General features: G+C 38.2%; 1 protein-coding gene across 1 annotated transcript in view; it reads right to left on the bottom strand.

Moving 5' to 3' along the window:
- Positions 1-27,570, bottom strand: part of atad2b (ATPase family AAA domain containing 2B) — a 206,247-nt gene that overhangs the window by 53,981 nt on the left and 124,696 nt on the right. Inside the window, exons 14-17 of the mRNA XM_072251307.1 lie at positions 25,580-25,739; positions 23,036-23,126; positions 22,008-22,319; positions 18,541-18,679 (exon numbers count right to left, since the gene is read on the bottom strand). Coding sequence (XP_072107408.1) covers positions 18,541-18,679; positions 22,008-22,319; positions 23,036-23,126; positions 25,580-25,739 — 702 coding nt within the window. The remainder of the gene's footprint in view (positions 1-18,540; positions 18,680-22,007; positions 22,320-23,035; positions 23,127-25,579; positions 25,740-27,570) is intronic.

The raw sequence follows: 27,570 nt of genomic DNA, 5'->3' as shown, positions 1-27,570 counted from the left end.
GAGTGAGGTGGAGGACAAATGCGTGGCTGAGGGATTGAAGCAGGGGGCAGGGATTCAGGTTTCTGGATCACTGGGACCTCTTTTGGGGCAGGAGTGACCTGTACAAAAAGGATAGGTTGCACTTGAATCCCAGGGGGACCAATATCCTGGCAGGGAGGTTTGCTAAGGCTATTGGGGAGAGATTAAACTAGGATTGCTGGGGGATGGGAACCAAACTGAAGAGACAGAGGAAGAGGAGGTTGGCTCACAAATAGAGAAAGCTTGGAGACAGTGCGAGAGGGAGTATAGGCAGGTGATAGAGAAGGGATGCGCTCAGACCGATGGTTTGAGATGTGCCTATTTTAATGCAAGGAGTATTATGAACAAAGCAGATGAGCTTAGAGCATGAATCAATACTTGGAGCTATGATGTTGTGGCCATTACAGAGACTTGGATGGCTCAAAGGCAGGAATGGTTACTTCGATTGCCAGACTTCAGATGTTTCAGGGAGGACAAGGGAGGCGAAAGAGGTGGGGGAGTGGCACTGTTGATCAGAGATAGTGTTTGCCTACAGAGTCTCTGTGGGTGGAAGTTAGGAACAGGAGGAGGTCAATAACTCTACTGGGTGTTTTTTTATAGACCACCCAATAGTAACAGGGACATAGAGGAGCAGACAGATTCTGGAAAGGTGTCGTGGTGGGAGATTTTAATTTCCTAAATATTGATTCGCATGTCCCTAGGGCGAGGGGTTTAGATGGGGTGGAGTTTGTTAAGTGTGTTCAAGAAGGTTTCTTGACACAATATGTAGATAAGCCTACGAGAGGAGAAGCTGTACTTGATCTGGTATTGGGAAATGAACCTGGTCAGGTGTCAGATCTCTCAGTGGGACAGCATTTTGGAGATAGTGATCACAATTCTATCTCCTTTATGATAGCACTGGAGAGGGATAGGAACAGACAAGTTAGCAAAGTGTTTAATTGGAGTAAAGGGAAATATGAGGCTATCAGACAGGAACTTGGAAGTATAAATTGGGAACAAACGTTCTCAGGGAATTGTACGAAAGAAATGTAGCAAATGTTCAGGGGATACTTGCGTGGAGTTCTGCAGAGGTATGTTCTAATAAGACAGGGAAAGGATGGTAGGGTACAGGAACCGTGGTGTACAAAGGCTGTTGTAAATCGAGTCAAGAAGAAGAGCTTACGAAAAGTTCAAAAAACTAGATAACGATAGAGATCTAGAAGATTATAAGGCTAGCAGGAAGAAGCTTAAAAAAGAAATTAGGAGAGCCAGAAGGGGCCATGAGAAGGCCTTGGCGGACAGGATTAAGGAAAACCCCAAGGCATTCTACAAGTACGTGAAGAGCAAGAGGATAAGACGTGAGACAATAGGACCAATCAAGTGTGACAGTGGAAAAGTGTGTATGGAACCGGAGGAGACAGCTGCGGTACTTAATGAATACTTTGCTTCAGTATTCACTACGGAAAAGGATCTTGGTGATTGTAGGGATGACTTACAGCGGACTGAAAAGCTTGAGCATGTAGATATTAAGAAAGAGGATGCACTGGAGCTTTTGGAAAGCATCAAGATGGATAAGTCACCAGGACCGGACAAGATGTATCGCAGTCTACTGTGGGAGGCAAGGGAGGAGATTGCTGAGTCTCTGGCGATGATCTTTGCATCATCAATGGGATTGGAGGGTTGCAGATGTTGTTCCATTATTCAAGAAAGGGAGTAGAGATAGCCCAGGAAATTACAGACCAGTGAGTCTTATTTCAGTGATTGGTAAGCTGATGGAGAAGATCCTGAGAGGCAGGATTTATGAACATTTGGAGAGGCATAATATGATTAGGAATAGTCAGCAGAGCTTTGTGAAAGGCAGCAGGTCGTGCCTTACGAGCTTGACTGCATTTTTTGAGCATGTGACTAAACACGTTGATAAAGGTAGAGCAGCAGATGTAGTGTATAGGGATTTTAGAAAGGCATTTGACAAGGTACCCCATGCAAGGCTTATTGAGAAAGTAAGGAGGCATGGGATCCAAGGGGACATTGCCTTGTGGATTCAGAACTGGCTTGCCCACAGAAGGCAAAAAGTGATTGCAGATGGGTCATATTCTGCATAGAGGTCAGTTACCAGTGGTGTGCCTCAGGGATTTATTCTGGGACCTCAGCTCTTCGTGATTTTTATAACTGACCAGGATGAAAAAGTGGAGGGATGGGTTTGTAAATTTGCTGACGACACAAAGGTTGGGCATGTTGTGAATAGTGTGGAGGGCTGTCAAAGGTTACAGTGGGACATTGATAGGATGCAAAACTGGGCTGAGAAGTAGCAAATGCAGTTCAACCCAGGTAAGTGTGAGGTGGTTCATTTTGGTCGGTCAAATATGATGGTAGAATATAGTATTAATGGTAAAACTCTTGGCAGTGTGGAGGATCAGAGAGATCCTGGGGTCCAAGTCCACAGGACACTCAAAGCTGCTGCGCAGGTTGACTCATAGAAACATAGAATATAGGTGCAAAAGTAGGCCATTTGGCCCTTCGAGCCTGCACCGCTATTCAGTATGATCATGGCTGATCATCCAACTCAGAACCTTGTATCTGCCTTCTCTCCATACCCCGATCCCTTTAGCCACAAAGGCCATATCTAACTCCCTCATAAATATAGCCAATGAACTGGCCTCAACTATTTCTTGTGGCAGAGAATTCCACAGATTCACCACTTTCTTTCTTAACTCTGTGATTAAGAAAGTGTACGGTGCATTGGCCTTCATCAATCATAGGATTGAGTTTAGGAGTCGAGAGGTAATGTTGCAGCAATATTGGACCCTGGTCAGACCCCACTTGGAGAACTGTGCTCAATTCTGATCGCCTTACTATAGGAAGGATGTGGAAACCATAGAAAGGGTGCAGAGGAGATTTACAAGGACGTTGCCTGGATTGGGCAGCATGCCTTATGAGAATAGGTTGAGTGAACTCGGCCTTTTTTCCTTGGAGTGATGAAGAATGAGAGGTGACCTGATACAGGTGTATAAGATGATGAGAGGCATTGATCGTGTGGATAGTCAGTCGCTTTTTCCCAGGGCTGAAACGGCTAGCACGAGAGGGCATAGTTTTAAGGTGCTTGGAAGTAGGTACAGAGATGTCAGGGGTAAGTTTGTTTGTTGTTGTTGTTTTTTTTTTAAACACACAGAGAGTGGTGAGTACGTGGAAAGGGGTGCCAGCGACGGTGCAGGAGGTGGATACGATAGGGCCTTTTAAGAGACTCCGGGACAGGTACATGAAGCTCAGAAAAATAGAGGGCTATGAGTTACCCCTAGTTCATTTCTAAGGTAAGGACATGTTTGGCATAGCTTTGCGGGCCGAAGGGCCTGTATTGTGCTGTAGGCTTTCTATGTTCTATGTTTCTACTACTCTCTGTATAAAAAAATTCCTCTGTTCTAAAGGGTTACCCCTCAATTTTGAGATTGTGCCCTCTAGTTCTGGATACCCCCACCAGAGGAAACATCCTCTCCACATCCACCCTATCTAATCCTTTCAGTATTCGGTAGATTACAATGCGATTCCCACGCATTCTTCTAAATTCCAATGAGTACAGGCTGCCGAACACTCCTGATATGTTAAGCGCTCCATTCCCAGAATCATCCTTGTGAACCTCCTCTGGACTCCCTCCAATAGCAACACATCCTTTCTGAGATATGGAGCCAAAACTGTTGACAATATTCCAAACGTGGCCTGACCAATCTCTTATAAAGCCTCAGCATTATCTCCTTGTACTTAAATTCTATTCTCTTTGAAATGAATGACAAAATTGCATTTGCCTTTTTTTTAACCAAAACTCAACTTGTAAATTAACCTTCTGGGAGTCTTGTACAAGTACTCCAAAGTCCCTCTGCCCTTCTAATGTTTGAACCATCTCCCCATTTAGATAATCATCCGCACTATTATTCCTTTTGCCAAAATGTATTATCATATACTTCCCAACACTGTATTCTATCTGCCACTTTTTTGCACATTCTTCCAATTAGTCCTGCTGCAATTACATTGCTTCCTCAACACTACTTACGCCTCCACCTGTCTTCGTATTATCCGCAAACTTTGTCATAAAGCCATCAATTCCATTATCATTAACAAAAAACTTGAAAAGCAGCTGTCCCAATACTGACCCCTGAGGAACACCACTAGTCACTGGCAGCCGACCAGAAAAGGTCCCTTTTATTCCCACTGGCTGCCTCCTGCCTGTCAGCCATTCCGGAGGGTTATGGGCTGAATGCAGGTCTGTGGGACTAGGTGAGAGTAAGAGTTCGGCACGGACTAGAAGAGCCAAGATGGCCTGGTTCCGTGCTGTAATTGTTATATGATTATATGGTTAAGCAGCCTCATGTATGGCACCTTATCAACCGCCTTCTGAAAATCCAAGTAAATGACATCCACTGCCTCTCCTTTACCCACCCTGCATGTTACTTTCTTGAACTCGAACAGATTTGTCAAACAAGATTTCCCTTCACAAAAACCATGCTGACTTTAACTTATTTTATCATTAGTCTCCAAGTACCCGAACCCTCATCCTTAATAATAGACTCCAACACGTTTCCAGCCACTGAGGTTAAGATAATTTCCTTTCTTTTGCCTTCTTCCCTTCTTAAAGAATGGAGTGACATGTGCAATATTCCAGTCCTCCAGGACCAAGCCAGAATCATGTGATTCTTGGAAGATTATGACCAATCATGCACTATCTCTTTAGCAACTTCTCTCAGGACTTTGGGACGTAGTCCATTTGGCCCAGGTGACTCATCCAAGACTTCTGAGTTTGCCTTGCACTTTTTCCTATGCAACAGCACTCACTCCTATTCCCTGACACTCACAGACACCTGGCATACTGCTAATGCCATCCACAGTAAAGACAGATGCAAAATACTTATTGAGTTCATCTGCCATTTCTTTGTCCCCCATTACTACCTCACCAGCATCATTTCCCAGTGGTCCAATATCAACTCTCACCTTCCTTTTACTCTTTATAAAACTGAAAACACTTTTGATATCCTGCTTTATATTATTGGCTAGTCTGCCCTCATATTTCATCTTTTCCCTCTTTTTTTTTTAAGTTGCCTTTTGTTGGATTAAAAACTTCCCAGTCATCCAATTTGCCACTCCCCACTCACTTTTGCTAGTTTATATGCCCTTTCCTTGGCTTTTATGCAGTCCTTTATCAGCCACAGTTGCCTCCCCCTGCCATTTGAGAACTTCTTCCTCTGTGGACCTATCTATCCTATGCTTTGTGAACTATTCCCAGAAACTTCAGCCATCTCTGCTCTGCTGACATCCCCACCAATATCCTCCTCCAATCCACTTGGGCAAGCTCCTCTCTCATGCCTCTGTAATTCCCTTTATTCCACTGCGATACTGATGTATGTGTTATGCTTCTCCCTCTCAAATTACAGTATGAATTTGTAAGTTCCCTAATAAGATCAGTGTTATTACACAACACTCAATCTAAGATAGCCCTTCCCCAAGTCGGCTCAAGCATAAGCTGCTCTAAAAAGCCACCTCTAAGGCATTCCACAAATTCCCCCTCTTGCAAACCGACACCAACCTGCTTTTCCTAATTCCTTGCATATTGAAGTCCCCCATTACAATTGCGTCATTACCTTTATTACATGCCTTTTCCAGCTCCCTTTGCAATCTCAACCCCACATCTTGGCTACTATTTGGAGGCCTATATAGGATTCCCATAATGGCTTTTTTCACCCTTGCAATTTCTTAACATCACCTACAAAGATTCAACATTCTCTGACCCAATGTCACCTCTTTCTAATGATGTAATTCGATCTCTTACCAACAGAACCACACCAATGCCTATGCCTTCCTGCCTGTCCTTTCAATACAAAGTATATCCTTGTGTGATGTTAAGTTCCCAACCTGGCCTTCTTTCAGACACAACTCAGTGATGCCCACAATGTCATACTGACCAACCCCTAACTGCACCACGAGTTTGTCCACCTTATTCCAAATGCTTCGCCTTTTTGAATTTTGACTGTGGTACAATTTAACCCTTTGCTCTGTCTGCATTTGTACCCAACCACTGACTTGTCCTTCATTCCATTCATGTTACACCCATCATCTACTTCTAAACCTGCTGACTCATTCTCAGCTCTATCATACTGACTCCCATCCCCCCGCCATATTAGTTTAATCCCCAATATTCCTTATAATGTCCTTATAATTCCCAATATTCTCTGTCAGGAAAACGTATTATTTAGAAAGTTGTCTGGTAAAGTTTATTATGAGCATATATAAATAATAATCACATAATATGTTCTGAATTTATTTTTCAACCATTTAAATCTATATTCACTTATGTTAGATTAGGTATCCCGAAAATAGAAATAAAATTTGTTCCAGATAATTTGCGGCTCCGCCTTCCGCCTGTGGACATGCAAGACATAATGTCTTTCTGTCTGCCTTTAATTTCTCCCTTTCCCGACTTAAACTTTGAAATTTTAACTTTATTCAGTCAAATCTTGCAAAGTGATAATTATAGTTATGGCTACTTTGAGAAGCACTAAAAGGAATCCTGATACAGGTAATGGTAAGCCTAAAAAAACTGACGAAGCTGCAGAGGAGCCAGCCTGGGTTAATAGATTGGAGACTCAAATGAGCTCTATCGTCGCTGAACTAACTCAACTAAAAGAAAGTCTTCTCCTTTTGGAGGAAAAAATTGTTTCTTTGAGCTTGGATGTTAAAGAAGTAACTTGCAATGCAGCTGATATTTCCTCTTGTCTGGAAGAGGCTCAACAATGAATTGTTGATTTGGAAGCTCGCTCCCGCCGGAACAATATTTGAATTGTTGGATTGAAAGAGAAATCAGAATCAGCCAACACACTGGACTATTTTGCTAAAATGTTTCAATCTCTATTTCCAGAGGCTTTTCCACAATTGCTCGACATTGAAATAGCTCATAGAGTTGGAACTTCAAGACAAGGCAAAGATAGACAAGTTATTGTGCGTTTTCTTCGTTTTCAACACAAAGACTGTATTATTAAACTGGCAAGAAAACAAAGACTGTTTAAATTTCAAGGCTCTGAGATTCGTTTCTTTCAAGATTTTCCACGTGAAATTGTTCAGAAACATTCTGAATTTGCAGCCGTAATGCATATGGCTTTTCAAAAACAGATGCATCCTTTTCTTAAATATCCAACTAAATTAAGGCTTTTTGCTAAAGACTCTGGGGTTCGTATTTTTGAGGATCCAGCCGATGCATTGCATTTTATTAATTCTCTCCCTGGTGAGTCTGAAGCCTGATGTTTGAAGGACTTACAATTGTTTGATCGTTTCGTGATATAAGAAATGATGAGATTGGAGGAATTGAGGACTACAGAAAGTCTTGGTATTAAAACATACCTTTATCTTTGAAATAGATTGGTTTGGACAGTTCTAATTTTAGGATATCATATGGGATCTGTTGGAAGACTGTAGAAACTTTATATCATTTAGAATTTCTTTCTGTTTGCTACATTTATGAACTAATTGTTTTTTTTTTGCTTTGTATGTTTTTGTTAAGAACTTTTAACTTACTATTCGGGGTTTTTTTTCCACGTTTTATAGATGTAATAAGTTAAAGATGGTGACTGTTTTCTCTTCTGAGCAAATATTTTAAGAATTTGTTTTGAACTTATCCAATGTTATGAAGGTTACTTTCTAAACTGAAGGTCGTTTCTGTTAACTGTTTTTTCTAATTTAATTGTAATGGGTTGTATGTCGACTGTAATGAGTTGTATACTCGGGAGAGAGAGACAGATTACCATTTTTCATCTGTACCTTTTATTTAAGCAGGTGGAATCCTGAATTGCTTCTTATGCATTCTTTGGGGCTTGCATCGATAGGTATCGACTTATTTCTGGGCTTTGTAGGCTGGGTGGGTTTTTTTCTTTTTTCTATTTCTATTTTTTATTCCCATTATGGAATTCCGGAGCATACGCAAATTGTTATTATTGTTGCTTATCACCGCCATTCACGACTACTTTATCCTAACATGCATCTAATTGTTTTCTTTAGATATAAAGTTTCATGATGTTACTTAAACAATTAAATGCTTTAAATTGGAATGTCCATGGTTGGTATCATCCTATTAAGCGTAAGAAAACATTTAAAATTATTTATCGATTCCAACCCGATATAATTTTTGCACAAGACGCGCATGTCAGGTTACGTGATAAAAATCAATTTTTTAAATTTTGGAAGGACTCTCAGATTCATACAAACTCTCAAAGTAAAATTAGGGGTGTTTCCATTTTTATTGATTCCAATAATCCCTTTAAACAGGAGGATATTATATCCGATATTAATGGTAGATTTTTGATTGTTAAAGGAACAATTTACAATAAGAAAATGGTTTTGGTTAATATATATGGATCAAAGCTGATGATCCTCCATTTTTTAAAGATATTTTCGCACTATTACCTGATTTAAATGAATATATGTTATTAATGGGTGGAGATTTTAATACTTGCTTAAATCCTTTATTAGATAAATCATCATCTAGACATCAACTCCTGAATCGCTCTGCATCACTTATTAATTCCTTTTTAATTGATTATGGTTTATTTGAAGTCTGGAGACATATGCATCCTAGCGACAGAGAATATTCCTTTTTTTCACATGTTCATAATAGGTATTCAAGAATTGACTATTTTATAGCCGACCCTCGACTTTTATTTAATGTTCAGAAATGTGAATATGATGCAATTGTTATTTCTGATCATGCTCCCTTAAATTTAATAATTGATTTGAAAGATGTTGTTTCTACAAGACCACCTTGGCGTATTCCAGAACGTTTGTTACAAAGTTCAGATTTTGTTGAGTTTATTGAAACTCAGATAAAAGTTTTTTCTCTTTAATAATACAGGAAATGTCTTAAAGTTAGTAATTTGGGATACATTAAAAGCTTATTTACGTGGTTCGATTAATTCTTATTTAGCTAAATTGAAGAAACAGACAAGAATGGAATTAGATAAAATTGCTAAACAAATTAAAGGTTTGGATAACATCAATGCAATCTTTCCAAATGTTGATTTGTTTAAGAGTAGAATTACAATCACAATATAATTTATTATTAACTTATCCTATTGAAGGATATTTGCTTAAATTAAAAAGTCAGATTTATATTTTTGGGGATAAAAATAATAGGCTCTTAGCTTCCCAATTAAGGGCTGCTAGAGCTAAAAGCCAAATTTTAAAGATTCGTAAAAATAATGGAGATATAGTAAGTAATTATGAAGATATTATTAATATTTTTCAGGATTTTTATTCCGATCTTTATAAATCTCAGTTTCCTGCAGATCCCTCCAAAATGAAGGCTTTTTTATATAAGATTAAATTTCCTCAAATTACTGCTAAAGGTCAACAGACCCTTGATGCTCCAATTGTTGAGCATGAAATTCAGAAAGCTATATAGTCAATGCAATCAGGTAAAACTCCTGGACTCGATGGTTATTCAGTAGGATTTTACAAAAAATTTGAAAAATTACTTTCTCCATATCTTTCGGAAGTATTTCATAGATCTTTTGAGGAAGGTAATATACCTTCTTTTTATGTAGCTTCTGTTTCTTTAATCCTTAAGAAAGATAAAGATCCTATTCAATGCTCATCTTATAGACCTATTTTGTTATTAAATGTGGATGCTAAAATTCTTTCTAAGATAATGGCTAACCATTTGGAAAACATTTTATCTAAAATTATCTCTATGGATCAAACAGGCTTTATTAGAGGCCGTTATTCTTTTTCTAATGTTTGGAGATTGATGAACATTATATATTCACCATTATCCAAAATACCTCAATGTGTTATTTCTCTGGATGCAGAAAAGGCATTTGATAAGAGTTGAGTGGACTTATTTGTTTAATGTATTAGAGAAATTTGGCTTTGGTAATAATTTTAATTAGTGCATCCAAATGATCTATAAGAACCCTACCACTACTGTTATTACTAATAATCTTAGGTCTTCCTTTTTTTCACTTTCACAAGGTACTCGACAACGGTGTCCATAAAGTCCTTTATTATCTAATCTTGTACTGGAGCCTTTGACTGTAACAATTCATGAAGCTAAAAACATTCATGGTATTTCTATAAATGGAACTATACATAAGATCTCTCTTTATGCAGATAATCTTTTGGTTTATATTTTGAATCTTAAAGAATCTATTCCTAATCTTTTGGAATTATTAAATGACTTTGGAAAGTTTATATCCTGAAAATTTAATTTAAACAAAAGTGAATTATTCCCTTTAAATGTTCCTGTTTTTATATATGATATTCCATTTAGAATTGTGAATTCTTTTAAATATTTGGGTATTACCATTACAAAAAAAATAAAGATCTTTATAAAGCTAATGTAGTTCCTTTATTGGACTCTATGAAACAATTATTTTCTAGATGGAATCCTCTTACACTTTCTTTAATAAGTCATATTCATGCCATGAAAATGATTATTTTACCTAGATTTTTATATATTTTTCAAAATATACCTATTTTTCTAACTAAAAATTTTTTGATCAAATTGATTCTACTATTTCATCCTTTATTTGGAATAATAAAAAACCAAGAGTTAATAAGTTTCATTTACAAAAATCCAAAAACAATGGTGGACTTGCGCTACCTAATTTAAGATTGTATTATTGGGCTGTTAATATTCGACAACTATATTTTTGGGTATATTGGCTCAATAAGAGCCAAAAACCAGCTTGGATTGATTTGGAATTAAAAGCTATTAAACAATTTCATTTAAATTCATTATTAGGAGCTGCATTACCTTTACAACTTGCTAAAATTCCCAATTTAAATCTCCACCCTGTTATTAAACAGTCCTTAAGGATTTGGTTTCAGTTTTGCAACTCTTTTAATTTTAAACGAATTAAATTGTCTGGCCCTGTATTTTGGAATTTGCTATTTAAACCTTCAATTTTTCTTTTATGGAGAAATAAGGGGATCTTTTCTTTTGCAGATTTATTTAGTGATGGTCGATTGATGACTTTTGAAGAGTTAATTAGCAAATATTCTCTCTCTCATACACATTTCTTGCAATATTTTCAGGTCAGACATTTTTTTTTACAAAAATATGCTTCTACGTTTCTATATATGCAAGAATCTGATTTGTTGGATACTATTTTGAATATGAATCCTTTAGTGAGAGGTTCCATTGGTAGAATTTATAATTTATTTTCACTACAAAAAGATAACCTCTCACTAAAGATTAAACAAGATTGGGAGAGAGAACTTAATATGATTTTTGTTAACGAAGATTGGTTGTGAATTCTGAAAATGGTTAATTCTTCTTCGACATGTGCCAATCATTGTTTAATTCAATTTAAAATTGTTCACTATTTTTTAAGAAAGGAGAGGCTATCCAAAATATTTCCTAATATAGACAATTATTGTGCTAGGTGTAAAAATGAAGTAGCTACTTTGTCACATACGTTCTGGTCATGTCCCTCATTGAAATCTTTTTGCAAATCTTTATTTTCTACAATTTTTAAAGCTTTGAAAATTAATTTACAACCTAATACATTGACTGTTCTATTTGGAATAGTTCCGCATCATATTCAGGGTATTTCATTTTCAAACCAACATGTAATTGCATTCATTACATTGTTGGCAAGAAGGGCTATTTTATTTAAGTGGATAGATACCTCTGGTTCTACACTAATTCAATGGTTTTCCCAAGTAATGTTATGTCTTAGTTTAGAAAAAATTAGTAGAACTTTTGATCCCCGACTTGATTTTGAGAGAAGGTGGGGCTCTTTTGCCAAATATTATCATTTAATTTGAATTAATTTATATGGTTTCTTTCCAATTTTATGTTTTATATAAATGTGACTTGGCAGATGTTTTTTTTTCTCTTTTATATATATAGATGATTGTGAGACGTATTGCTCTGGGAGTTGGGTCCTAATGGGTTTTTTTTATATAGTTAGTGGGGTTTTTTTAGTTAGTTGGGGTTCTCGTTTTTCCTTTTTTTTTAATATAAATTTTTTTTTCATTAGCATATACAAGTTTTTTTTCTTCAGCTTTATTAATTATATATACACACACACACATACTAATTTGTTGAACTTTTGTATTTTATAGCTGTAAAAGATTATATATTAATAAAAAGATTTTAAAAATGAAATGAAATAATTTGCACAGGTCTCAAAGGACAGAGGAACTAAAATTAATATAATTTCAGGTGGCATTTTTGTGTAATACTAAATTCAAAAAGGATTTATACAATTTAGAACACTTATGTATAAAGAGACAGGAGGCATGTATTTGTCAATGGTATATTAGTTACAGAACTATCTTTTAAAGATAACTTAGTCATAACTTTAAAATGCAGCATTTAAAATTTTGTACTTATTAACTTTAACACCGAAAAATATACCAGGTTATCTTGAGAAATAAGTTGATGTGGAGTCAAAGCAGTAGGTGTTAGCACTGAAAAAGCAAATTTTAGCAGAAGTAGAGAAGTGAGGGAGCTTAGGTAGAGACAGAATATGGTTCAGATCTTCCACTTAAGAGTCAACAGTTCCACTCAAAACTACTAGCTTTTACTGACCAAACTAGGTGGAGCCCCAGCAGATCTCCAATCCAGACCAGATGCGCAGACTTTAATAAACTTCCCACCACTTACATGGGAAACATGCTTACTGAATGGGTCTATCATTTTAATAGGAAGAAACAGCATTAAAGAAAGACAATTTCTTTTCTTTCTGAATTAACTAAGTTGATGTACAATCTGAATTATGTTTACTTTTCATTAGCTTTTTTAAAAATTGTTGGAAATTAAAACTATTCATATTTTTCTTAAAATTTGATGAATTGAGTCACAAAGCCATCTATTCCATAATCCAAATCGTTGATGTACAACGTAAAAAGAAGTGGCCCCAACACGGACCCTTGTGGAACACCACTGGTAACCGGCAGCCAACCAGAATGGGATCCCTTTATTCTCACTCTGTTTCCTGCCAATCAGCCAACGCTCTATCCACGTATGTAACCTTCCCGTAATTCCACGGGCTCTTATCTTATTTAGCAGCCTCATGTGCAGCACCTTGTCAAGTGCCTTCTGAAAATCCAAATACACAACATCCACTGCATCTCCCTTGTCTAGCCTACCTGTAATTTCCTCAAAAAATTGCAATAGGTTTGTCAGGCAGGATTTTCCGTTAAGGAAACCATGCTGAGTTCTACCTATCTTGTCATATGCCTCCAGGTACTCTGTAACCTCATCCTTGACAATCGACTCCAACAACTTCCCAACCACCGATGCAATATAATTTCCTTTTTGCTTCCTTGCCCGCTTCTTAAATAGCGGAGTGACATTTACAATCTCCGGAACCATGCCAGAATCTATTGACTTTTGAAAGATCATTGCTAACGTCTCCGCAATCTCCACAGCTACTTCCTTCAGAACACGAGGGTGCATTCCATCTCGTCCGGGAGATTTATCTACCCTTAAGACTATTCAGCTTCCTGAGTGCTTTCTCTGTCGTAATTGTGGCTGCGCACACTTCTCTTCCCTGACACCCTTGAGTGGCGGGATACTGCTGATGTCTTCCTCAGTGAAGACTGATGCAAAATACTCATTCAGTTCCTCTGCCATCTCCTTATCACCCATTACAATTTCTCCAGCATCATTTTCTATCAGTCCTATATCTACTCTCACCTGTCTTTTACTCTTTATATACTTGAAAAAGCTTTTAGTATCCTCTCTGATATTATTTGCTAGCTTCCTTTCATAGTTAATCTTTTCCCTCTTAATGACCTTCTTAGTTTCCTTTTGTAAGCTTTTAAAAACTTCCCAATCCTCTGTCTTCCCATTAATTTTTGCTTCCTTGTATGCCCTCTCCTTTGCTTTAACTTTGGCTTTGACTTCTCTTGTCAGCCATGGTTGCATCCTTTTTCCATTCAAAAATTTCTTCTTTTTTGGAATATACCTGTCTTGCACCTTCCTCACTTCTCGCATAAACTCGAGCCACTGCTGCTCTGCCGTCCTTCCCGCTAGTGTCCCTTTCCAGTCAACTTTGGCCAGTTCCTCTCTCATGCCACTGTAATTTCCTTTACTCCACTGAAATACCGACACATCGGATTTCAGCTTCTCTTTCTCAAATTTCAGTGAACTCAATCATGTTATGATCACTGCCTAAGGGTTCCTTCACCTCAATCTCTCTAATCACCTCTGGTTCATTACACAATACCCAATCCAGTACAGCCGATCGCCTAGTGGGCTCAACAACAAGCTGTTCTAAAAAGCTATCTCGTAGACATTCTATAAATTCTCTCTCTTGAGATCAAGTGCCGACCTGATTTTCCCAATCCACTCGCATGTTAAAATCCCCCATAATTAGCAAAACACTGCCCTTCTGACAAGCCGTTTCTATTTCCTGTTGTAATCTGTAGTCCACATCACTGCAGCTGTTAGGAGGCCTGTATATAAACGCCATCAGGGTCCTTTTACCCCTGCAATTTCTTAGTTCAACCCATAAAGATTCTGCACCTTCCGATCCTATGTCACCTCTTTCTAATCATTTAATATTATTTCTTACCAATAAAGCCACGCCACCCCCTCTGCCTACCTGCCTATCCTTCCGATACACCGTGTATCCTTGGACGTTCAGCTCCCAGAGACATGCATCCTTTAGCCACGTCTCAGTGATGGCCACTATATCATACCTGTCAATCTGTAGCTATACAACAAGATCATCCACCTTATTCCTTATGCTGTGTGCATTTAAGTATAACACCTTAAGTCCAGTATTTGGTACTTTTTGCTTTGATTGCACTGCAACTTTATTGCACTGCAACTCATCCCAATGGCTGCAAATTTGCCCCATCACCTGCCTGTCTTTTCTGACATCTTTATTGCTCACTATCTAGATTTATTTCTGTTTTCCCCCTCCTCCACTCTATTATTCTGATTCTCATCCCCCTGCCAAATTAGTTTAAACCCTCTCTAACCATATCTGTACCCCCCAATTTTGTATACCTCTATCAAATCTCCTCTCAAATTTGCACGTTCTAAAGAATACAGTCCCAAACTATTTGATCTTTCCTTTTAACTCAGGTCCTCCAAACCCTGCAAAATCCCATCTCCTGTACTCAATATATTGGTTTATGAAGGACAATGTGCCAAAAGTTTTCTTAGAACCTTGTCTATCTGATGCCACTTTCAACAAATTATGAGCCTGTATCCCAGATTGCTCTGTTCTATCACACTCCTCAGTGCCCTATCGTTCACTGTACAAGATCTACCCTGGATGGTCCTACCAAAGTGCACAACCTCACACTTGTTTGCATTAAATTCCATCTGCCATTTCTCAGCCCATTTTTCCAGCTGATGCAGATCCCTCTGCAAGCCATAACAGCCTTCCTCACTGTGCACTACACCACCAATTTTCGCGTCATCGCAAATTTGCTGATCCAGTTCACTACATTATCATCTAGATCAGTGATAAAGATGACAAACAACAACGGATCCAGCACCAGTCCCTGTGGCACACCACTCTCTGGCTTCTCCCACAAAGCCATTGTCTAATCCAATTTACTATCTCAGCCTGAATGCCGAGCGACTGAAGCTTCATGTGGAAGCTTTGTCAAGTGCCGTACAAGAATCCATGTAGACAACTTCCACTGCCTTGCCTCCATCCTCTTTCCTGATAATTTCCTTGAAAAACTCTACAAGATTAGTTAGACATGACCTATCTTGCGCAAAACAAGCTGACTATCCTTCATCACCCACATCTATCCAAATACTAATATATTGACCGTTACTATGAAGAAGAAGAAAGCCTTTAACTCCGAGTGGAGTCATCGGGATGCCGTCATGACGACGCTTTTTTTTTTATCAGCAGGCTTTCTTATTTTTAGGAGGCCAAGTTGCTAGCTTAATGCTCAATCCAGCACGGATGGAAAGCGTGCAAGGGAGCCAGCTGGATTCGAACTCGGGAGCCTTCATTCCGAAGTCTGGCGCTAATGCCACTACGCCACCAGCCGGCTATCGACCCTTACTATACTTTCCAATAACTTTCACACAACTGACATCAGACTCACCAGCCTATAATTTCCTGGGTTTCTGTTTAGAGCCTTTTTTAAACAATGGAACAACATTGGCTATCCTCCAATCCTCTGGTACCTCTTCTTTTGCTAAGGATATTTAAATATCTCTGCTAGGGCCCCTACAACTTCTGCACTTGCCTCCCATAGGATCCCAGGGAACACCTTGTCAGGCCCTGCAGATTTATCCACCCTGATTTGCCTTAGGATAGCAAACACCTCCTCCTCCAAAATCTGTACAGAGTCCATGAAGTTGATGCTGTTTTGCCTCATTTCTATAGACTCAGTGCCCATCACCTGAGTAAATACAGATGCAAAGAATTCATTTAAGATCTCTTTTTTTGGCTCTGCACATGGATAACCATTCTGGTCGTCCAGATGACCAATTATGTCCCTTGCAATCCTTTTGCTCAACATACCTCAAGAATCCCTTAGGATTTTCCTTCATTAGAAGTAACTTCATGCCTTCATTTAGCTTTCCCAATTTCAAGTGTTCTCTTGCATTTCTTATACTCCAGAAGCATCTCATTTGTTCCTACTTGCCTATACCTGTTATGCACCTCCTTTTTCCTCTTAACTAGTGCCTCAATATCTCTTGAAACCCAAAGTTTTCTACACTTGTTACCTTTACCTTTTATTCTGATAGGCACATACAAGCTTTGTTCTCTCAAATTTTTGAAGGCCTCCCACTTACCAAGTACACCTTTGCCAGAAAACAGCCTGTCCCAATCCACGCTTGACAGATAATTTCTGATACCATAAAATTGGCCTTTCTCCAATTTAGAATCTCAACCCACGGACCAGACCTATCTTTCTGCATACTTACTTTGATACTAATGGCATTGTGGTCACTGGATGCAAAGTGTTCCCCTGCACAAACTTCAGTCACCTGTCCTGTCTCATTCTCTAATAGCAGAATATTGTGTTGGCATGTGGCCAAGTGGTTAAGTCGTCGCTAGTTCGAGCCTCAGCTGAGGCAGCATGTTATGTCCTTGAGCAAGGCACCTAACCACACATTGCTCTGTGACCACACTGGTGCCAAGCTGTATCGGCCCTAGTGCCCTTCCCTTGGACAACATCGGTGGCATAGAGAGGGCAGACTTGCAGCATGGGGAACTGCCAGTCTTCCATACAACCTTGCCCAGGCCTGTGCCCTGGAAAGCTTCCAAGGCACAAATCCATGGTCTCACAAGACTAATGGATGCCGATATAAGATCCAACATTGCATGTTTTCTCATTGGGACTTCCATGTACTGATGAAGGATACTTTCCTAAACACATTTTTGATAAACTTTTTCCCATCTAGTCCTTTTACAGTGTGGGATTCCCAGTCAATATGTGGAAAGCTAAAATCACCTACAATAACACCCTTATGTTTCTTTCCACAGTTTGTGATCTCTTTACAAATTTGTTCCTCTAAATCCCTAGGACTGTTAGGTAGTCTGTAATATAGCCCCATTAATGTGATCATACCTTTCCTATTTCTCAGTTCCAGCCATAACACCTCATTAAAGTTCTCCAGTCTGTCTTGACGGAGCACTGCTGTGACATTTTTCCTGACTGGTAACAGCACCTCTCCTCTTATAATCGCTCCATCTGTCCCGTCTAAAACAACAGGACCCCTGAATACTGAGCTGCCAGTCCTGTCCCTCCAGCAACCACCAAGTCTCACTAATGGCTGCAACAATCATAATTCCGGGTGTTGACCATGTCCTGAGCACATCACCTTTCCTACAATAATTCTTGCATTGAGAAAGATCTCAACCTATTATTTAATTAAAAGTTCATCAACATTTCTAACTAGCGATCACTTCCCCAGAAGTTCCAGTGCACAATAACAGGTGTGCTGGAATGGCACACACATAATAAAATGATAAATAGTTTACACCAAGCTCAATAGCTTTTCAATCACATTGGGGCAAAATCTGCAATGAAACTGAATCTCCAATCACATATATTTTCAATTATTCTTTAATAATATGGGACTTTCCTGAACAAATTATAAAAATTTAAGCTGATTTAATTAAGTTCACTTAATTGTCAATGTTTCCTTGTGACAAAGTCAACACTTAACACCCAGTGCAAACCTTGAACACACTGAACTAGTTCAATGCACTTAGCAGGCACCAGGCAAATAGTATTACTCTAATGATATGTCAGGAGATGAACATACAAGTCATTTATTAATTATTCGGAGTTTGTCTTGTCTATATTTAAGATGTTCACTGTTCACCTATATTTTAAGGTGAACATAACCAACAGGAAATTAACATGCAAAATACATGATGTCTGGGGAAAATTAAAACACATTGAACAGGTATTATTTTACCTGTAATTATTTAATCCTTACCTACATAAATTTAAAACATCAGAAATCCAACAAGCCTTTTGCACAGGGGAACTTTTACTGTACCTTTATGTTAATAGAATTCAATAGCCAAACAGCATACTTTCAGTACATTATATCTAGGTACTCACATGGAGAAGTGCATAAAGGGTTTATGTTTAGTAGCTGGAGTTTTTTTCTTTGGTGATCCCAGTGAAGGACTCTCAAAAATAGTTTGCTCAACCTCATCATCACTGTGGATGTAATCTTCCAGAATGTGGTTCATAGCATCTGACAAAGGAAATCAAGTGTAAGGTAATAGAGTAATATCTCTTTAAGCTGTTTTATAAAGCACAATACAGATATAAAGATATGTGAAAATCATAAACCTCTCAGAAATTTCAAAATATCACATTTTCTAACAATGTATTTTATCACAATAGTACCAAAAAGGAATTCACAATGCAAACACATAAATTAACCAGCTACTGAACATAAAATCTTGATCATCTGAAAAACATCTACATCATCCAAAAATTTAATGTGTTCAACAAGTGTACCTTTATTATGAACTATATTTATTCATTATCAGTTTATAGTAGTAGCCAACAATTTGAGCTAATAGAATTATATCACACCAGCTAATTACAGGTTGGCAAACTACACACATTAAATCAAGTCCTAAACTAAATATTAGAAAAGTATTTTAAAATAACAGTCAAGTTTTAATGTTAAATGTTCCAAAATGACTAACAAAATTAATGACATTAAATGCGTTAAAGTTTCTTTTTCTCACTTATAAATTGTTACATTTGTTTTGCTGTTTAAAAAAAGTTCATTTTGATCAAAGCTAGACTCACATTTCTATGCCTGTTCATCAACAAATCTTAAAGAAAATCTAAATGATACTATTTTCAGATTTCAATTATGTATCTTATGGATCAGCTGCTTCCCATCAGAAAACCACAGGAAGCATAACAACACAATAAAATTATACACATTTGGCTTAAACAATGAAGTCCTCAAAGAGAGACATTACCAACTTTAAATTATGCAGTAATGTTACCTTTAGGAGAAAAATGCTCCTTGTCATTTTCAGTTTAGTAGTTAGGTTAATTAATACAGCTTTTTTTTAATTCAGAGTTATAATGTCCATCATGTCTTTCTTTGGATTCTTAATGAGATCAGAAAGCACTAACAAGCACACCATTTTAAAAAATGGTGTAATTTTAGCTCTAATTCTATTGAAATTGCAACAAGATAACTCTCACTGGAAATAAACTGAGCTCTGACTATAATTTAATTCTATATATGTGTGTATGAATGAACAAGTATGACAGTCAAATGAACCTGGCTTAGCAAGTCAACACAGGAAGAACAAACATCCAAAAAATTATAACAGCCGAACAATTGTACAAGTCCAACATGAGCAATGACCATCAAAACAGTCTGAACTCAATGGAAACTATAAATGTTAATCAACAGAATGATGGTATATAAAATATAACTGAGATCAGCCTGAATAACACAATCCAATTTTAACAAAAGTGGGTTAAGGAGTAGAGAAGTTTTGGTTACAGCCCAGGAGAAGTTCCGGTTTGACTTTTTCTTGCAGCAATTTGGCACTTTGTGGTCACCTGATTTGCTGATGGTATGGCTTCCCAATACAAATCTAAGCTGCAAGTGTCAGGATTATTATAAATCACTTCAATATTTAAAAAAGTAAACAGATCACACAAATCCACACTAAATAATTCTTGCTTTATTAATTAACTCATTTTCATAATGGATGGTTTATGACCAAGGGCAGAAGGTTACTTTGTGAATGGAAGCCTACAACTAAGTCTGTACCATGAGGACTGGTATTGAAACTCTTACTGTTCATTATACAAATTGGTGATTGGAATGTGAATGTATGAAATACAACTAGGCTTTCAGATTATGCAAATTTTATTGTTGCTATTAATAATGGTGGTTACTGTTTTTATCATTGTTATTGATATTGGTTTCAGGGGAAGTAGTGGGATAAGCTCCCACTACCTATTAAATGCTCCCAATGACTTGTGTCTCAAAGATCCTCTGATAACCATGTCCACCTCTGGCCTTCATGTGTGGCTTAGCTACTAAACCTAGCATAACTTTCTACTGACGGAAGGGGTAATAGTGTATTACTGGCGCCTTAAAACCAACTGCTTTGGGCAGATAGGGTTCGTCAGCAACAGTTGGTAGTTCATCTAGGAGAAGGAAACTGATCTCAAACCTCTGCTGTCTTGTGGCTATACCCACACACACATAGGGAAAATTTCAGGAAGAAACACCAAGAAAAAATCCAGAGCTAGAGTCACAAAGACAGACTTATGAGTTCAATGCTGACTGGCAACTTCTGCTAAACTGTATCCATCTCTGATTTCTTTTGTATTCATCCACTGTGTGGAGAGGAATAATCTGCTGCATGGCCAACAGCTTGCTCTCCATATTGTACTGCCCTGGCGTGCATACTGGCTTACATCTCACGTAGACAGCTACGATGCAACATCTATGGTTGACCTCGATCAACGGAGGGCCTCACTCTAATGATAATGAAGGGGGACATTTTAGGGCACAGACAATTCTGATCAGCTTATAGGCTGGGCAGAACAATGGAAGATGGGCATTAAACTCAATAAGTGCAAGGTGATATATTCTGGAACTTCAAATAGCAATAGGCCATACTGTACACCTTGGTGTACGAGTCTGTAGATCCCCAAGGGTAGCAGCCCATTGGATAAGATGATGCAGAAGGTGTAAAAAACACTTACTTTTTGCTAGGATATAAAATATAAGAGCATGGAGGTCATGATACAATTTTATATTGTGCCGCTCTGGAGGGGGCATGGTCGAGCCCATCCCTGCATTTCTAATGGCTGGCGCTCTTTATTGTTCTTCTGTTAATATGCTTTTGTGGGATTATGGTGGGAAGTTCCAGTTCATTACATTTTAGCTTGGGTTATACAATTTTCCTTTTTTGTGTATTTGTGGGTCACCCTAACTGTAACGGGGTTGTGTGATGGTCACCTCCCCTGTCTGTATGAGACTGGTGGGGTTCACTCTCTGGGCCATGGTGCCCGGTCTGTCTTGTGTTTATCACAATAAAACAGTTGATGAGTTAGCGAGCTTCCTCATCTGTCATTATGGACCAAATGCTCACCATATTATTTTGGTTAGGCCACAGCCAGGATATTGTGTACAGTTATGGTCTCCACACTAATGGAAGTCAATTGTCAATTCAGAAGTGGACACGAGATTCTGCAGGTGCTGGAAACCCAGAGCAATACACACTAAATTCTTAAGGAACTCTGCAATTCAGGCAGCATCAATGGAGAGGAATAAACAGTTCACTTTTCAGGCAGAAACCCTTCATGGAAATACATTAATTAATGTAATTGCTAAGTCTGTACAGTTGGTTAAATTTTCCATAAACCTTCACCAAAATTCAAAAGTATTAGTGTAACAACAGTGTATATTTTAAGCGAACACATAAATTACTTAATATCACACTTTTCTGGACCCCAATCACAAAAACAGTTTATCTTAGCCATGCAGCAAGACTACAGCAATAAAATGCAATTTAAATACAGACCATCTTTGTTGTCATTCGGTGTTGGTTCTGCATGAGGAAAAACCTTGTACAAAGCAATCAGAATTCCATTGAAGGCATTCTCCAGCAGAGGTCTAATGATGTGTGACAGTGCTTCTCCCGATGAGGTCACAGCTCGTTGAGAAGCAGGCACAATGTTCTGCATGGCAAGATAGAAGTCCTGTGCACTTATGACAATAGATGAGACATCCAGCTGCAGCTTCTGACTGGTTGCATAAATCTGAGGGTAACGTCGACGAAGGGCAAACAAGGCTGCCTCAGTGCAAAGTGCTTTAATATCAGCTCCGCAGTACCCTTGTGGGAAGGAAATAAAATACTTTTTAAAGAGAAGAAAATAACCAAAACAAATCTTTCATTTTACAACAATTCTTCAAACCTGAGTTTAAACTGTGAAAGCATTACATGCTTTTGATTCAAGAGGACAGAAATATATACAAATAAGATGCATGTTTTACATATCCAGTATAGTATCCTTTCATTCATTCATGTTTAGAAATATTTAATAGTAGGCAAGTAATAAGCACTTGGAACAAAAATACTTCTGCCTTTAGGATAAATTACATCAGGAAAAAATTGGAAGTTCCACCAGTGACACCCATATGCTGAGAATTAATTTTGAAACACAATGTATTTCATAAGGCTCACATTTAAAAATATCTATTAAAATAGATGATAAAAGATACTACCATTTAACTTCCAATCCTACTGAAAATGCAGAGTTAAAAATCAGACACCCTTAAACATAGAATTAAGAATGTAGAAATAAGTCAAGTACCAAGTAAATGTTTGCATACATTTTAAAAATAAAACTAGTTGAAGAACAGGCTTTTATATATTCAATGTAACTCAACAATGTTTCCAATGAAACAGAGTTGAAATAGATCAATCACACAACTTCATTTATTTTCACTGCAGTTAAAACAATACAATTCTTTCAAGTAACTATTAGTCATCATAATACTTTATTAATACATGCAATGATGAACAGAAATGTCAATATTTTAACTCACCTACACACTTTTCAGCTAATTCTTCAAGGAAACCCTGCAAAGGTTTTGGATTCCAGTCTCTGGTATGGATCTGAAATATGTGCTTCCGTGCCTATATGAGATTGCAAAAACAACAAGATGTAGGCTAAACACTTCAAATCAGAAATATACAACTGCACAATATTGATTTTGCAAAATTTCTATTATTATACCTATTTCTCAGTAAATTAATCATTAGTCTAACAAAAACATGCATTCAAAATTTTATAACTTGAACATTCAATTAATCACTTCATATTCAAAGCCACTACTGCATTCCTCACCACCCCCAGAGCTCTAAGTAAATACTCCTTTCCATATCTAGGAGATTTGAGTTTTGATTTAGTCTCAATTTAGGAAATTTCAGATCGATCTTGTGTTATGGACATTTCTAAATGTCCCTTTCAGTGATCAATCATTGCAGCTATGTTCCTATGAAATTACCAAGAGTGGACCATAACACCTGAATCACACAAGACACAACTTAGAAAGAGAATTATAGCAAATGGAGGAGGAAATAAAAATATTTTAACCAATGTTATTTTTTATCATCTAAACAACAATGTAAATAAAAACTAGTATTTTATGAATTGATCTAGACCACAAGATATAGGAGCAGAATTAGGCCAGTTGACCCATTGAGTCTCCTCTGCTATTTCATCATGGCTGATCCTTTTCCGTCTCAGCCCCAACTTCCTGCCTTTCCCTCCCCCGCCCCCCCACCAATCCCTTCATTTCCTGACCAATCAAGAACCTATCAACCTCTGCCTTAAATGTGCATAGAGATTTGGCACAGCTGCCTGTCGCAAATAATTCTAGATTGACCACTCTCTGGTTAAAGACATTCCTCCTCATCTGTGTTCTAAAAGGACACCTCTCTATTTTGAGGCTGTCTACTCTGGTCTCCCACCATATGAAACATCCTTTTCATATCCACTCTATCAAGAACTTTTACCATTCGATAGATTTCAATTAGGCCACCCCTCATTTTTCTAAATTCCAATGAATGCAGGCCCAGAGCCATCAAACTCTCTTCATACCACAAGCTGTTTAATCCTGAAATCACTTTCGTGAACCTCCTTTGAATCCTCTCCAGTTTCAGCACATTTTTTCTAAGATAATGGGCCCATACCTGCTCACAATACTCCAAGTGAGGTCTGTCCTGTGCTTTAAAGTCTCAACATTTCATTGTTGCTTTGACATTCTAGTCTTCATGAAATGAATGCTAACATTGCATTTGCCTTCCTCACCACAGATTCAACCTGAAAATTAACCTTTACAAAATTCTGCACAAGGACTCCCAAATCTCTTTGTGCCTCAGATTTTTGTATTTCTCTCCAGTTAGAAAATAGTCAACCCTTTAATTTCTTATAACGAAGTGCATGACCATATACTTCCTGACATCATATTCCATCTGCTACTTCCTTGCTCATTCTACTAATCTAAATCCTTCTGTAGCCTCCATATTTCCTCAAAACTACCTGTCCCTCCGCTTATCTTCTTTGTATTATCTGCAAACTTTGCAACAAAGCCATCAATTCCATTATCCAAATCATTGGCATATAACGCAAAAAGAATCAGTCCCAAATAGACCCTTGTGGAACACCACTGGTCACCAGCAGCTAATCAGAAAAGGCTCCCTTTATTCCCATTCTTTGCTTCCTGCCAATCAGCCACTATTTTATCCAAGCAACAATCTTTCCTGTAATACTATGTTGGGGAAGGAAGGAAAGCCACTAGCCACTGGCAGCCAACCAGAAACTCTATGGTCACATTTACCTGATGTTGCACCCACTGGAATAAACTTACTGGGGGCCTCTAAGCTGTGGCTGTTCAAAAAAATGGAACAAGCCATGAATGACAAGCAGACTTCAAGCAAGGAATGCTAGGCCTCTCACCTAGCACTACCCAATGGACTTTGACAACCCCCACAAACGCAGAGGTCAAAGACATTGTGAACTGCAGACGGTGAAAGCACAAAGTCTAAACTATTCTGCCAACCAGCACCAAATTGAATACACCAAATTCAAATCCCTAAAACAGATTACTTCCACTTAAGTATTCCAGCAGAAATCCCTTTAACACCTTTGATAAGAATGTAGTTGCAATGAATTGTGTGATGAGAAAGTTAGATTATGCGTATAAATGTATGTGGAGCAACCAAGACATTAGAGAAAGCTGCAGAGCCTTTCTGACAACATGATACTCTCCCTACAATCATAACATAGTTATACAGAATGTTGATATAAAAAAACACTGTTGGACAGTTAAGTTTATTTTTAAGTGGAATTTGGGATTTGTCAGATACTTGGATAACATGCACATCTTTTGTCATTGTGTTGTGCTTCTCAGTAAACTACTACTGATATGACCAAAACATTGTTTTATTGGAATTATTTGGAACTAAACAAAATCACGAAAAATTGCAGCCTACTACTGCTAAGATGAGACAAGAGCCATAAGAAAGGTACTAATAGAAGAGCTTTATAAAAGGAGGAAATATATCAGAAGATATTTTTCATTTACCTTTTTATCAGGCAGGTTAAAAAGAAATTCCCTATCAAAACGACCAGGTCTTCTGAGTGCAGGATCAATCGAATCAAGTCTATTTGTAGCACCAATTATAACTATTTCCCCCCTATTGTCCAGTCCATCCATCAGTGCCAGTAATGTTGACACTATAGAACTGAAAAACACAAGAATTAGTCATTTATCCTCATTGATAAATATGAACAGTCACAACACAACAGCATTCTTACCATCAAATACAGAGTACAACACTGAGAGTACAACTAGATGTAAAACTGTAAATTTCAATTGCTTTGGCCACCAGATAGTAACTTCAAAAAACATTATGGATCATAACTATGAAAGTACAGTGTTGTTCAGGTTGTCCAACTTGGGTAACTGTAAATAGAAATGCTCATCAAGTTTATCCTACAGATAAATGTTACATTAGGAATGGACAACTACTCAAAGAATATTGTCCAAAACTGCAGAGATTCTAATAGATCAACTTTCAAAATGAATCTACAAGAGAAACTCAACCATGAAGTTTGATGAAACTAAAAAGGACTTACAAATACAACTTCTTTTTCTGAAGAGATGGTAGTTCTAAATAATAGTTATACAGAAAGTAAACAAGCCCATCAACGAGTCTATACTGAACATCAAGCACCCATTTATACCAAACCTATTTTACTCTCTGCAATATCCAATCAACTCACCCCAGATTCTATCACAATTTGCACTGCCATTAACATTAACATATAAACACACATCTCAACGAAGCATGTGGAAACACATTTCCCAAGACATGCAAATTGATAGGCTGATGGGCTGAACCTGGTGATTGGTGTTGAGAGGTAGCAGCGCCACTCACTGGACCACTGTACCCAGCCAATCCTCCAATACGAACAGAAAAACTATTACAGAATTTGGAGTTAAGCTCAGCATTCCTCAACTAGTGAGTGTAAAATCTCAGAGGCATCTAAATACCTTACTGACTTACCCCACTAAGGAGCAACAAGCCATTGCCTCCCACACCATCACCGAATTTATCCGCTCAGGGGATCTCCCATCCACTGCTACCAACCTTATAGTTCCCACACCTCACACTTCCCGTTTCTACCTCCTACCCAAGATCCACAAACCTGCCTGTCCTGGCAGACCTATTGTCTCAGCTTGCTCCTGCCCCACCGAACTCGTTTCTGCATACCTCGACACGGTTTTATCCCCCCTTGTTCAATCCCTTCTTACCTATGTTCATGACACTTCTCACGCTCTTAAACTTTTCGATGATTTTAAGTTCCCTGGCCCCCACCGCTTTATTTTCACTATGGATGTCCAGTCCCTATATACTTCCATCTTCCATCAGGAAGGTCTCAAAGCTCTCTGCTTCTTTTTGGATTCCAGACCTAATCAGTTCCCCTCTACCACCACTCTACTCCATCTACCGGAATTAGTCCTTACTCTTAATAATTTCTCCTTTAGCTCCTCCCACTTCCTCCAAGCTAAAGGTGTAGCTATGGGCACCCGCATGGGTCCGAGCTATGCCTGCCTTTTTGTTGGCTTTGTGGAACAATCTATGTTCCGTGCCTATTCTGGTATCTGTCCCCCACTTTTCCTTCGCTACATCGACGACTGCATTGGCGCTGCTTCCTGCATGGATGCTGAGTCCGTTGACTTCATTAACTTGGCCTCCAACTTTCACCCTGCCCTCAAGTTTACCTGGTCCATTTCTGACACCTTCCTCCTCTTTCTAGATCTTTCTGTCTCTATCTCTGGAGGCAGCTTATCTACTGATGTCTACTATAAGCCTACTCACTCTCACAGCTATCTGGACTATTCCTCTTCTCACCCTGTCTCTTGCAAAAATGCCACCCCCTTCTCGCAATTCCTCCATTTCCGCCGCATCTGCTCTCAGGATGAGGCTTTTCATTCCAGGACGAGGGAGATGTCCTCCTTTTTTAAAGAAAGGGGCTTCCCTTCCTCCACCATCAACTCTGCTCTCAAAC

This window comes from Mobula birostris, chromosome 2, assembly GCF_030028105.1.
Source record: "Mobula birostris isolate sMobBir1 chromosome 2, sMobBir1.hap1, whole genome shotgun sequence".
NCBI classification, from domain to species: domain Eukaryota; kingdom Metazoa; phylum Chordata; class Chondrichthyes; order Myliobatiformes; family Myliobatidae; genus Mobula; species Mobula birostris.
The sequence above is the reverse complement of the archived record's forward strand: the minus strand, read 5'-3'. Positions and strand labels throughout refer to the sequence as shown.